Raw genomic sequence first — 14,432 nt, 5'->3', positions numbered from 1 at the left:
CTGGATGGGAAGCGGGGCTGCCAGGATTAGAACTGATGCCTATAAGGGATCCCAGGCTTGCAAGGTCAGGTCTTTAACCACTATGCTATCACGCCGGGCCCTACGAGAAAGTCTTAAAATAAGAATTAATAAAAGTCTCTCTCTCTCACACACACACATACACACACAAATCCACAAATCCTGTCCTTGCTACTTATGCCATCAAGTCTTAATGTGAAAAAGCTCTCTTTCAACAACTCTCTGTGTGTGTGTGTGTGTGTGTGTGTGTGTGTGTGTGTGCCTTTGCAATCCAGGGAAAGCTGCTTCCAAGAGGACTCCTGGGCTGACCAGATCAGGATGCTCCTCCGTGGACCCTTTCAGAGGACTCCCCTCCCCTGCTCAACCCCAAAGTTGAACGCCTCACCGGCTCATCTCCCACGGGCATCATGACCTGTGCTGGACCAGGGCAAAGCCATGAATACAGCACAGCTCTTCCACCTGGATGAGGGGTACCCCACTACAAGAGCTGTCACCCTCACCAAATGTTCGCTCACTGAATGTGTGTCTGTAGAAAGCAGTAGGCAGGAGAGGTAAGACTCTAACCATTGCATTCCAAGGAGGCTTGCAGATATACCAGTTGGTAGTTGAACAGCTAGGGCAGATGTCACACTTTAAAATAGCATTAGTTGATCAGAGCAAACCACCTGAAATCTGAAACATGCTTCAAGTAAAAGGGAAGCAAATAGTCACTGTCAGGATTTAGAGACATCATTTCATTTGATAGGATTTAATGGTGAGGGGGAAAATGGAAAATCTTGTCACCGACTCTCATTGTCAGACTGGTCAATTAGCTTTGGCATATCTCCTGGAAGTGAGGTTTCACTTCCCACCCATTGTCAATATCGTCCATTCACAGTCCATGACCAAAGCATGGTTCAGAGAAGATGAAAGCAGAGTGGAACTTGGTGAAGTGTGCAGGGTCCAATAACCAGGATACCTACATTCAAATTTCAGCAATAGCATCTGCTAACTGTGAGATATCCAGCAAATTAATCTTCTAAAGCCAGAATCTTCTTGAAATTATTTAATGTCCAAGAAATTATGAAATGATTTGTGTGTTGTGCTTGTTTCGGCAACACATATACTAAAGTTGAAATGCTTTGTGTAGTTAATATCTATAAAATTTTATAATATTGCAAAAAATATATATAACATTTCCATGAATTTTGGCTCTTGTGATTTTAGGAATAATTAAGCTATTAATCCTGACTTTTCTCCATATTGAAAAAGAATTTACAAAAATAATTTAATTCAAATGCGTAATGATTTTTCTTCTTGGAAATAGTGCTACTACCAAACTTGGATTTTGGGGTAATATCAAGCTAATTTACACATATGTAAGGCATAGTATGATGCCTCATTTAGAGTCAATGTGTAGGAAATGTTAGTGTATTCCACGGTTTCTTTGATGTGGAAGGTATTTGCTGGGCACTCATTATAATGTAAAGAAGGGGATGACCCATAATGAAGGAGGAAGCTGAGGAATCTTAATATGACAAATTAGGCTTTGGGTAATTAGTTACTGCAATAAAATGGTTGAGGGTTGATCCAAAATCTAGAGATACTTAAAATTACAGACAGTCAACTCTTTTTTTCCCCAGATTTGCTCTACAAGGTCTCCTTTACCCAAGTGTCTCTTGGTTTGTTGGACTTTCCAGGATTTATCTATTGATGCACTTATTTCTGTACTGAAAGGGCAGAGTGGTCCAGAGAGAGGAAGACAAAGAAACACAGGGGGGCATAAATCTTGCATCCAATGATTCATTCCCCAAATGGCCAGATTGAGCCAGGCCAAAGCCAGAAAGTAGGAATTGCATGTGATTCTACCACAGGATGGCAAGAACTCAAGTATGTGGGCCTCCACCCATCATTGCTTTCCCAGGTAGTATAGCAGGGATCTGTAAAGATATAGAGATCAGGACTCAAGTTGACAACCTAATATGGGATTCTGGTGCTGCTAGTGCCTTACTCTGCTGAACCAAAATGCTAAGTCATATGAAACACTTTTGGGCTATTGGTTGGCAGAATGCTGTTAATGGAAGCGGTGTGAATAATTTTCCACCATCATTCAGGACTGCACACCATGTAGCTAGAGCTAACCGAAAGAGCTCAGCACTCCAAGACCTAACAGTAGCTAAAGCCAGTGGAGAAAGGCTGGGCTGCACTAAGACTCAGTTGGTCCTTAAACTGTGAATGATGTTGACCTGAAGAAGAATCTCTCTGCGATCAATAAAATCACATCCATAGTTCTTTATGTGAATTTCTAGAATGATGCAGGCTTCATTTCTAGAAAATGAGATGTGGCCATTTTTAAATACTTTGCCTGGTCTTGTATCAAGAAACCAGTTGACAAATGTTTTGTGGAAATCTGATGAGAGATTTATAGGTAAAAGCAGAGCCCAACAAGGAAGTGTTTGAATTCTGGATTTACTGGCTGTGTGACCTTTGGCATGTCATTTACACTCTGTACTTCAGTTCTTTTCCACAATGTGGTATTATGCAGGATTAAGAGACACAGTTATATTTGACTTGACCTAATTAATTTCTGGGGTTTTTTTAAGCTTTTGATTCCACACAGTTCAACGTTGCTGGAAACACCAGATAATTGTTGAAATGTTTATTTTTCATCCAATGACGAAGGCCTACTGTCCTCACTGGCTTGTTGACATAACTGCAAACAGATTGCGTGGACATGTGGGAGATTGTGTGGATAAATACAAAGATGCCTCTTATAAACATATTATTCAAAGTGCAAAGGGCCAACGTGGCAATCCAAGTTTGTTCTTGGTGTCCGGAAGACATGCACAACCCTATGGGCAGGTGGGAGTCTTTGCAGGAACATGAGTGAAAGCAGACCCTGGAGAAGGACTTGGAAAAAACAAAGTTGCTTTATTGCAAGAGAACTTTGCGCTTCCACCCTCATCCCATAATTGCCATGCAGTGAGCAGGAAATGGCAGTTGAATTCAAGTCTGCTGGTTCATCCCTCAGATGACGACAATGAAGCAAGAAGCCAGGAACTTTATCTGCTTCTCCTACATGAGTGCAGGGGCCCAAGGATTGGACCACCTTCTGCTGCTTTCCCAAGCACATTACCAGCGGCACTCAATTTGAATTGGTATATCTAGGACCTGAATCAGTGCCCATATAGGATGCTGGTGTCGCAAGCAGGGACTTAATCCATTACACCACAATACTGGCCCCAAAGGAAAGGAAATATTCCCATTTAAAACTAGGAAAATTGAGACCCAAATATGGGGCACACTCCCCCCCTCCCCCCAGTGTCACATACATGCAAGGGACAGAAAGAGGACTGAGCACTTATCTACCTCAAACTTAACTCTGACAAGGTGATTCTGGGAACGAAAAAGATCTACTGCCAAGCGTGGTTCCTTCCTCTACAGCCTCTGCTGTCAGTACCACTCGTGCGGTACCTTCCTCCCTCTGCTCCAGCTGTTCCTTGCAGAGTTAGTTATCTGTTCAAGAGTCGGTGATGGGGCTGTTGACATGGTATAGTAGGCTAATCCTTAAACTACATACATGGAGGTGGGGGGGAGAGCTTCCATCTGCTGGTTCACTCCCCAAATGACCTCATTAGCCAGGATGGAGGTCAGGCTGAACCCAGGAACCAGGAGCTGCTTCCAGGTATTCTACCTGGAACATCACCCACTGGTTTCTGTAGGCTGTTGGTGGGGTTGGGGTTGGGGGAGAGAGAAAAAGAGAGAGAGAGCTGGTTCGTTTTCTAAATGTTCACAATAGCCACAGCTGGGGCAGGCCAAGGCAGGAGTCTAACATTCAGTGCAGGTCCCCCACAAGAGAACTTGACCCATCCTTGCCTGCTGCATTCCACCATGTGCTTTAGCAGGAAACTAGATCCAGCTATAATTCAGACACACCCATCTGGGGCACAGGTGTCTGAACCTGTATCTTAACAGCGAAGCCAAACATCCACTCCTCCAGGAACAGTGCTTTTATTTTTAAAGATTTATTTCCTTTTTATCGGGAAGTCAGATATACAGAGAAGAGAGACAGAGAGGAAGATCTTCATCTGCTGATTCACTCGCCAAAGTGACCGCAAGGGCTGAAGCTGCACTGAATTGAACCCAGAGGCCAGGAGCTTCTTCTGGGTCTCCCACATGGAGTGCAGGCTCCCAAAGTTTTGGGTCCTAGACTGCTTTTAAGGCCTCAAGCAGGGAGCTAGATGGATAGCAGCGCTGCTGGAATTAGAACCAGTGCCCGTATGGGATCTTCAGGTGTACAAGGTGAGGATTTTAGCCACTAGGCTGCCGGGCAGGGCCCAGGAAGAGTGCTTTTAGCAAGGATGGTCTTTCTCATTAGGAAAACCTGGGCAGCTGACATGCTAGTGGCTGAGACTGGACGCCCAAGGCTGATAGAGGTCCACACCCTACAGGTGGCAGTTTCTGCATATTCAAATATATTCAACAGTCAACTGGACTCAATCTCCCTAATCCTACCCCCACTGGGACAGTGCGGTCTCAGAAGCAGCCAGTGCAGCGGGGGCGGCTTGGGGCTCCATTTTGATCATCACAGTCATCTTACTCCTACACTTTTCTTGCTAGGAAAGCTGCCCATGGGCTTCCCCAGGGGCTTTCTGGAAGGTACTGCAAGTGTCAGCCGCTAGCATTGACTGCGCCCCTCCCTGCCCAGCATCTGGAAGAGCTGAGCTCCAGGAGCAGGCTCTAGGAGGAGAGGCGAGAGCAGCTGCTGTGGCACTAAGGGGACAGGCACAGGATTCCCAGGCAGCCAACCTAGCCCACATCCTGGCTCAGCCTGGTGTCCTCAGCGCGTGGAGCGCCGCTCTGCACTCCGTGCAAGTTTCCTGGGAGTGTCCCTGGTCTCCAGCGACCCTGCAAAGTCTCCGGTTCTCAAGAGCTGTTTCCCTTCTCAGCTCTGAAGTCAAAGTATCCACGGAGCAGGGCAGAGCCCAGAGGCTGGCAGTGCGCTGTGGTCTGAGGGGAGCCCCACCAGGCAAATGCTGGGATCAGAATGAGAAGCTGGACTTTGGCTCAGGGCTGTCCTCGCGGCGGGGGGTCGCCTGTTCCGACCCGCTTGTCTTCTAGGGGGAGCCGCTCACTTTCCCCCCTTGCGAGTCTTTGTTCCCAGCCAGACGTTGCTGGAGTCGCTAATTAACTCCCTCCGCACCGAAAGGGTCCGGAGGCTGGGATGCTCTGCCTGCTAAAAGGATGTTGACTCTCGAGTGGGAGTCGGAAGGACTGCAAACAGTGGGTATTGTTGTGATTATATGTGCGTCTCTGAAGCTGCTTCATTTGCTGGGACTGATTGATTTTTCGGAAGGTAAAGTGGTCGCTTATAGTCCGTGCCTTTGGTCAGGTTTGCTTCAGAACCAGAGGCAGAAGCTTCAGAAGTTGAGAAAGCTTAAATGCTACAAGCCAAAGTTGGGAAATATGCATGCTGGACATAGAGCACCCTACTGACCGAGCAGTTCGTTTCTGTCTGCACAGACAGTTGAGATTAGGAGTGCAGGGCTACAGTACGGTTCTCTGTAGATTCTAAGCCAATTTGGGGGTGCGTGTGTGTTTTATGGGTTAATTAGGTTTTGGAGGAAGTGAGGCCTCTGCTGCAAGTGATAATGCAAGTTAGTTTAGGGCTGTGAAATTCACGTTGGTTACCATGCCTTAATGTCATTAGGAAGCACTGTGTGTGCCTTATTAGTGATGGAAGGTGCTGGGTGTAGCCGGTTGTTGATTATGGCTTCTGGTATAAATTGAGTTACCGGGTGCTGAGTAAAAATGCTCTTTGAACTCTTAATTTATGAAAGTGTCTCCTTTGTATTTCCTGATGAGCCACTATGCTGCCTTGCCTCTTTCCTGGGTGCCCGTAGACACAGGACAGAATCAATGATACCAACACAGTCTTGTCAATAGAGTGTCAGTTATGCTTTGGAGAATTTTTTATAAGTTCATGAAATTTTGTCTAGCAATTCGCATGTAAAAGTGAATATGTATAGGTGAATAGGTACTTGAAAATTTCCTGGAAAAGTAGAATTAAAAGTTTATTTTGGTGCAAAAATATTTTGAAATGCACGCAGTTGTTTTTTTAGAATATACATGGCCCATGAACTTTTTGAAGATCCTTTCAATGCATTGATTTAAAAAAAAAAAAATTGCACCAAATAAACAGCTTGTAATTCCATTTTCCATGAAATGCCCGCATATGTATGTGTGTGTAAAAGCATGCTTGACTGTGTTGTCATGAAATAGTAAATCTACTAAAATCATCTTTTTAAACTATTTAAACTGAGTAATTTGATGTCTGTTCTGCATCTAAGTTCTGTTTTCTTCAAAGAAAAACTGGAGTCCCTGAGAAACTAGTATCACTTTTAGATAAAGAAATGATTGTTTTTTTTTTTTTGCTGAAGTGAAATATTTATTTCTTGTATATATGTAGTGTGGGGAGATGGACATATTTAAACTTGGCCATGAGTCTTGTATCTAACTACAGGAGGAAGGACCTGTTGGCTAAATGACATCATCCTGGACTGTATCTGGTAGAGAGGTTGTGTCTGCACTCAGAACAGGTTTTTTCTGCAAATACATTCATTGTATTTCATTCTAAGTGTTGAGAAAAGCATAAGAACATAAAGTTCTCATGCTGTCATGTCTTACGAGTATTCTCACTGTATGAAGAGTTCTGATTTGGCATAATGAATATTATCATGATGAAGTTAAATAAAACCTCAGAAATGTTTTGGTTACATGGTCATTTTACTTAACCCCTGGGAGGAAAACCACGCATCACCAAACTCGTCCAAATGTTGTACAGTAAACTTGCATTTTCTCAAGATTTCTTCCTAAACACAGCAATGTTGGTGTCCTAATAAAATATGAACCAGGATAAATTCGATTTCTCTGATGGAATAACTTATCAGCACGTTGATTTTTGTTCCTTGGTCTCAGCTGAGCCACAGTTCCCCAACTTGAGTGCACTGTGCTCCAACAGGCTTAGTTTTCGTGCTAAGGTCTAGATGAGAATCAGCAGGGAGGTCTTTGAGAAGATCACTTTCTCAGCTCTCAGAAACAGCACAGTCACTTTCTTGCCAGCACTGATGAGGCATAAGTGCAAAGTTAGAAGTCCCCGACTTGTTACTTGTTGAGTATTACGGCTAGTGGTGAAGAAAGCCTGTGAGTACAGAATGGATTAAATTGATGTCTGCAAAAACCAATGAAGAGGGTTAGTGGCCCTGGAGAGCAGGGCAGTAAGACAGTAAGGATGTGTTCTGAGAAGTATACCTATGAATACATTACCTGTGGGAAACATAAAATCTGTTGTCTTTACATGAATAAAATGATTTTAAACAGAAACTCTGAAAGAAAACTAGTCTCAAACTTAGGACCCCTGATATGAATGGATTTTTATTCCTTAAGCTTCATCTTGTGTCACTAAAACCTAGAGGTTTTCACATTGAAAACTCTAATTTCAGTTCCAGTAATATGAAAAGAAGAATTGCAAATCTAACTCCTCCAAACCAACTGCAATCACAAAAGTTAAGTTGGTCTGTAACATCTTCTTTGGGATGCATACCTAAATCATACCCATCTCTGCACCCATATCTATTTTCTGTTTATTCACATACAGATATGCCTACATATTTATAGATAGTAAATGAAATTTCAACAGATCTAGGAACTTTCACAGATCAGATTGTGCTAAAACACAAGGATGCAGATTACCACCATGTATGAGGTAAGGGATATATTTATTTGAAAGAGAGTTATAGGAGAAGAAAATAGCAAAGAGAGGGAGGGAGGGAAAAAGGAAGGGAGGAAGGCAAGGAGAGAGAAAGAGGGAGAATGAGAGAGTGTGCATGACTTCCCATTACTGCTTCATTTCACAGATGTTCACTTCAACTGGGATTGTGCCAGGCTGACACCAGAACCCTAGAACTCAGTTCAGTTTCCCATTTAAGTGACACAGACCCCAAAACATGGGGCTATATTCTGCTGCTTTCCAAGGCACACTGGATTGAAAGCAGAGTAGGGAGGTCTCGATCAGTGTAGGCCAGGGCCTTTCGGAGTCATGGCTTGGCTTAACTTATTGCACTACAACACCCATTGCAGATCAGTCTTTTTTGTTTTGAAATGCAAATTTAGTAAACTCTAGTCAAGTCCAATTTTCACATTTTGCATAGGTTAAAATTTGCTCGGTAAAGTTAATTGATTGGTCATAAGACAAAACTAACAAGATTGGGGCCAAAATCAAAGATAACTGAATGCTATACAGGGTTTTTACTGGCACATCATCAACCACTTTTCATTTACACTTGTCTCCTAATATTGGAAGTGGAATAAAGGAAAACATACATGGGAAATGTTCTGAATTCCTCAACATTACTTGTGACTACTAACATTTTGTGAAATGCATTCATAAGAGATAGTATTACACAATATCCACCTCATTTCTACGAAGTTTTTGATCCCAAATCATTTGGGAATCAAGCATGGGAGATAAACAAATTTAGACCACTGACCATTATCATATATTAGAAGTAGGATGACACAAAATAAGCCAGTTAGTTTCTGGGGGTAGCTTGCCTTCTAAATTCTTCTCTGAACATTGAACACAGATAATGGTGAATGCCAAGCTGGGGAGACTCCCAAGAGTGAGACCCCAAAAGACCATTCGGATGCTGGCCAAGCCTCCTGCCTGTGTTTTCTTATCCTAAATAGAAGCAAAACATAAGCTCTCTGATGGCCAGCCAAGTAGGAATAGGGGGGAAAAAAGTATCTGAAGTCTAAGTCATCATTTTAAGCTTCATTCTTTCCAGGTAAGAAAGAAAAAATAAAGGGTGACAAAGTTTCTCACAGTCTTGATTTCTAAACACTTCACTAAGATTGTACCACATGATGAATAGAGTCTGGCATAAGTCACAGAATGAGTCATTCTTCTGGTTGAAAACTGTAGTTGAGGCCCAAGAGTAGAAGCATGAACTTCATGTAGGCCTCATTGAGCTTCTATGTTCTCCCAGCGGGGATACTTCAGTTGTGCCATAATACACTGCTTCCTCCATCATGGCTTGGGATCTCAACCACCTTAGAAAATGTCTGAGTCCTTATGAGTAGAGTCTATTAATGCTACAAGGCAGAAGTACTACCTTGTTGTTATCATCTTTGATGCTGGAGAGAATTAGCCATGGATCAAAAAGGGAAAAAAGAAACAATTCTTCTACATAAATTAATTTCCAATTTGAACTTATCCTATTTTCCTATTTTGTAAAATCTCCTTCAATTGAAATCCATGTTTTAGGAAGCAAAAGCAATCTGTAAAGAGGATTAAATTGGGTAATGAGATTTTATTACAATGATTGATGTTTCACACATTAATGAGGAGATGAGAAAGAATCCCCACAAGAACAATCACATCGCTTCCAAGTTGAGCAGGCAATATATGTAATGTTAAATCCTCCATGTGTGTGCCTTCTGTTACGTGTGGATTGAGACAGAGGGAGTGCGGAGGAGAAAGGATGAACAGAAATCCTCCTGGAAGGTAACATTCCACAAAGGTGGCTAATTTCTAAGAAAGATTCAAAGAAATGTAGGCTGAGGCTCAAGCAACAGTCCGTAGATGAGGATAAATTGATTAAATGAATGTGCAGTGCGAATTGCCTCTGGCATGGGATCTGCAAAGGCTTTGTAGAAAAGGAACAGTTCAGGGCATTGAAGCTGGGGTATTTTCTAGGTTGGGGATGGGGGAAGATTATTTCAGGCTGAGAAAAGACCTGGACCTGTGTCTGTAAGCCTTGAGGCGAGCCTTTGCACAGTGTGCCTGGATATGATCCGTGAATCAGGTGTGATTTGCAGCGTGGTGCTTTTGGAACATACAAATGAGAGTTGTGGACTGGAGAGGCTTCTTGGTGCACACTTACTCACTCAGTGCACACTTATTTCCTGACTAGTGAAGAGCCGTTAATGCAAAGTATGTATCTTGGAGGAACACATAGGGCATAGAGATGTTTGAGGTGAGACAACCAGAGAGCATGTGAAGATGAACCTGGAGACCAGAGAAGAGAAGCAGACATACTAATGATGCTTCTGCAGCAATCCAGATGGGGGATAGAGTAAAACAGTAGCGGTAAAAACTTCTGTGTAATTTCCTCTAAATAAAATGTTTAAGGTCAATTGGCAATTTTCAGTTTATCAAGAAATTCTCATTTAATATCATATCCAGGTATTCTGAGACCATTTAAGATAAATAATTGGCTTTTAATGTCATTCTTATTAGGAAAGAATGATATGTGGGGTACACAGTGTTTGTAGCTATTGATTTTAACAAAGCTAGATTTATGGTTGGAATGCTGATATTCCAATTGGGATAGCTAATGTTTTCCAAGGTCTTATTATTCTGAGTATCTTATTTTGGAACAGTCTACATGTAAGATAATAGAGAACATGTTGCCTTGAACTGCCATGTTCTATCATTCACCTTCAACAATTATCACCATTTTGGCATTGCTTTTAGTCATGTAAGAGAGATTTGTGATTGTCTGCAATATGTCAGGCACTCTGTGAGCCCAAAGGATTTTAACATGAATTAGAAATAGTTTCTGTTCTTCAGGAACTCTCATTAATACAAGGAGGAGAAAAGAAATAAATGTAATATGTCATGGTTCAAAAATCATTATTTAGGGAAGTCCACAAATTATGTGCAGTAATTAGTCCACGAAAAACAAAAAGAATTGATCAGAGATGATCCCACGTTGAAGCTGACCTGAGTGGCCTGTTACAGAGGGGAGAGATTGATCAAGCTAATATGCAGGAAAGGTGCGAATGTGAGTATGAAGTGTTTCAACATTTCATAGAAAGTTGGAATTAAAATGAGCTCATTTTGTTGTAATTTTCTTTTAAATCCATGCATAGTTTTTCATAATATCAGTTTTTCATGAACTTTTTGGATATTCCTTTTGTGCCTGGATTACAAAGATTTTTTTGCACCAAAGTAAACTTGTAATTTCCCTTAAACATTTGAGGAGCCCTTCTATGATATGTAAGGCACTCTAAGTTGGTGCTATATTCACACACGAGGATGTGACATACAGGCCAAATTCTTTAAACACAAAACATTTAAAAGGAGTGGACATAGTTGTATTCCTCCTCTTGCCTGTATAATTATGTTTATTCTTTACCATGGTCCTTGCTATAAAGAACATATTAAAAGTTACGGCCAGCATCACTTACTTTCATACAGTAACTTTGCCAGTAGGCTTCTACTTATGCCATAATTGAAGTCCTTTAGTGTCGCTTTCAAGTTTCCATGGCAGCCTGAAATCTCCTGATGACTTAAGATTTTTATTATTTTTTTTTTCTGTCAGTGAGATTCCATATTAAAACCCTCCTGCAAGATACAGATAGGCACATGACAATAGCATCTGGAGCTACCATTAATTAGAACTCTGGAAAACCAGCTCAACTGAAACACCCAGCTGTGAGCTATAAAAACCCAGTTCAAGTGGGCTTTGGTTTAGCTGAAAAAATAAGCCAGTTCAATTTCATAAATGAAAAGCAAAACAGCTTTAAATGTATAACTGAAACGTGTACATATGCCTCCTTGTGGAAGGGTGTGAAAGGTACAAGGGTGCTTCACTATTTTTAACAAGTTGAGGAAGCCAAGTTGTGGCACAGTTAAGCTGCCACTTGCAACAACAGCATCTGACATCAGAGTGCTAGTTCAAGTCCTGGCAGCTCCAGTTTTGACTCAGCTTCCTCCTTGTGTGTAGAAGATGATCCAAATGCCGGGGTCCTGAAATCCATGGGAGAGGCTAGGATAGAGTTTCTGACTGCTGACTTCAGCCTGATCTAGCATCAGCTCTTTGGATCATATAGGTGTGAAGACTGGATGAAGGATTCTCTCTATTTCTTCTCTTTTTGTTTTTCCTCCACAGTCTCTCCCTGTTAATCTGCCTTCCAAATCAATCAATCAATCACGGAACAAAAACATTTTTGTGTTGGTTAGATATCAAGAGCTCATGAGCATGTCATCAAAAATGAAAATAAAGAAATAAAAGAAACGCAATGAAAGGTCATGGGCCTTTAGAAAACCCAATGGGAGCCCTTCCATCTAGTCAAAAGAGTTACAGGAATGCTACACAAAGACCATACAAGAGTTGAGGAATAAAAATACTCTGATTAGGAAGAGCCTGGAGGCAAAAGGGGAGTTAGCACTGTATATATTTTATAAAAATTATTCTATTGTATTTGAGAGGTCCAGAGTGAAGGACACACGCTCTCTCTGTCTCTCTATGTAAGCCAGGAGCAAGAAACTCGATCTGAGTTTCCCAGATGGGTGGAAAGGAGACCGCTGACTTGCGCCATCAGCTGCTGCCTCTGAGGGTCTGCATTAGTGAGAAGAGGGAATTGGGACTGAATTGAGTAATGGAAGCAGGCACTCCCAGTAGAATGCAGCATCGCAAATTGTCTCTGAACCACTGTGCCAAGGGCCAGCCCTTGGACTACATTTTTAAAATAAAGTTTCTGAGATAGTTCTCAGTAATAAGGTTAACAGCAAACAGTCCACTAATCCATTTAAAAGGCCACATGATTGCTCTGGGTCAGGCAAGGTGCTTGGTACTGCCTCATTTGAGGACTATTATTGTTAAATTTTGCCTACTCTGAAAAATTGTTTTTGTGCCCTATCATGGGGAAGAGAGCTGTAAACTTACCTGGAGATGAGAATCAAGGGGAGAGGAGATACACTGCTCAATGCCCTTTGGTTCAAACTAATCAAGAAGACAACAGTTGTTAAACAGTTTGAATTCATTATTTTTTGCAAGACAGGATACATCCAGCAGGAAATGCAGAACATGTCAGCATGCATGTTGGAAGAGGTTACCTTGCAGGAGATGAGCATGCGTTAGGTCTCTTGGAGAGGACTTGTGGAAGTGGAGCATTGATCTGGACTGAATGCTGTCAGAAAGGAAACCAGACTTTATTTTTTTTGGACTGAGTATCCTAGTCTTATCTGCAAATTGAGAAGACTAGCAGGACACTGAAGCTTTCATGGGAAAAGAAACAAGTTGCCGCTGGCAGTAGATGGGGTAGGGGAATATGTGGTCACGTTTGTGGTTTCCAGTTCAAGTTCTTGCTCTGTTAAGATCTGGTTGCAAAGTGATCTCATTTGGCTGTATTTCCCAGGAACGGGTTGGTCTTAGCTGATTTCAATAGCACTGACATCTAGCTAATAAACCAGATTGGCAACTTGTGGATGAATGACTGCTTTCCTCATTTCCACACATGATAAGGAAAGGATTGAGCAAGATGTGGGTTAGTGGCTATAACAGAATTTGGCTTTAATTCAGAAATTTCAACCAAGTTCCTTATTCTTTCAGACTTTTTGCAAGATGAGTAAAAACTCCAACTTTTCAATTTTCTTGTAGGAGATACAGAAATCTAAGTGGAATATCCAGTTATGGCTGACTTGCAACTGAAAATAATAAACATCTTTCTTATAGTTATGTTGGGATGAAAGTTCAGCTTCCTTGAATTGGGCCAGTTAAACATTATTAAACATCAGAACCAACTATATGACCTGTTACAACACAGACTGCTGAGCCCCACCTTCAGAACTTTTGCTTCAAAAGTACGGGGCTGAGATTCTGAGCATTTACAATTCATTGATTCATGCATGAGCTTGCTGCTTCTGTTCCAGGAGACACACTTTGAGAAGCACTCAGGCAATCATCTGAAAGGGCAGGCACATTGTATCTGCCATGTGTCCAATGCTTAGTTCCTTAACATCTGCTCAGTTTTGTTCTAGTCTAGTAGCAGCTACTTTTACCACATTCAGTATGCTCGACTCGGTGAGTCATGTGGACTCTCACTATACTTCAACTATTTTTTTTATTATTGATTTATTTGTTTGCTTAATTTATTTGTTTGTTTGAATAGAGAGAAAGATCTTCCTTCCACTGGTTCACTTCCCAAATGACTGCAACGACTGGAGCTGAGTTGGTCCAGAGCCAGGAACCAGGGGCATCTTCTGGGTCTCCCACATGGGTGCAGGTTTCCAAGGCATTGGGCCATCCTCCACAGCTTTCCCAGGCCATGTGCAGGAAGCTGGATGACAAGTGGAGCAGCCGGGACAAAAGCAGCACCCATATGGGATGATTCTTGGAGCATATGCACTTGGAGGTAGAGGATTTGCCAGTAGAATCAGCCACCAGCCCCTCGTTTCAGCTCTTGTTGCACAAAACCAGAAATAGAGAACACAAAAATGACTGGTCATGTTCCATTAAAGCTTCACTAAGTGATTCTTACATTTGAACCCCAATCTTCATGTTTTGTAAAGACCCCTAGTAATATTTTTTTATATATTTTTAAATTTTAAAGTAAAGCACTATTTAGCTGAAAGCAAGCTAACTAAG

At 41.8% G+C, this 14,432-nt stretch overlaps 1 protein-coding gene across 5 annotated transcripts in view; it reads left to right on the top strand.

Annotated features, from left to right (window-relative positions):
* KCNIP4 (potassium voltage-gated channel interacting protein 4) overlaps positions 1-14,432 on the top strand; it is an 889,621-nt gene that overhangs the window by 704,214 nt on the left and 170,975 nt on the right. The window contains exon 1 of one of the 5 annotated variants that reach the window (XM_040965951.1): positions 5,119-5,353. The exons of the other annotated variants lie outside the window; for them this stretch is intronic. Coding sequence (XP_040821885.1) covers positions 5,242-5,353 — 112 coding nt within the window. The 5' untranslated portion in view covers positions 5,119-5,241. Of the gene's footprint in view, positions 1-5,118; positions 5,354-14,432 lie in introns of those variants that run through there. 5 annotated transcript variants of the gene reach the window in all.

Source organism: Ochotona curzoniae, unplaced genomic scaffold (assembly GCF_017591425.1).
Source record: "Ochotona curzoniae isolate NIBS_2020 unplaced genomic scaffold, NIBS_Ocur_1.0 scaffold_4505, whole genome shotgun sequence".
NCBI lineage: Eukaryota > Metazoa > Chordata > Mammalia > Lagomorpha > Ochotonidae > Ochotona > Ochotona curzoniae.
This window is presented reverse-complemented; position numbering and strand designations above follow the sequence as displayed.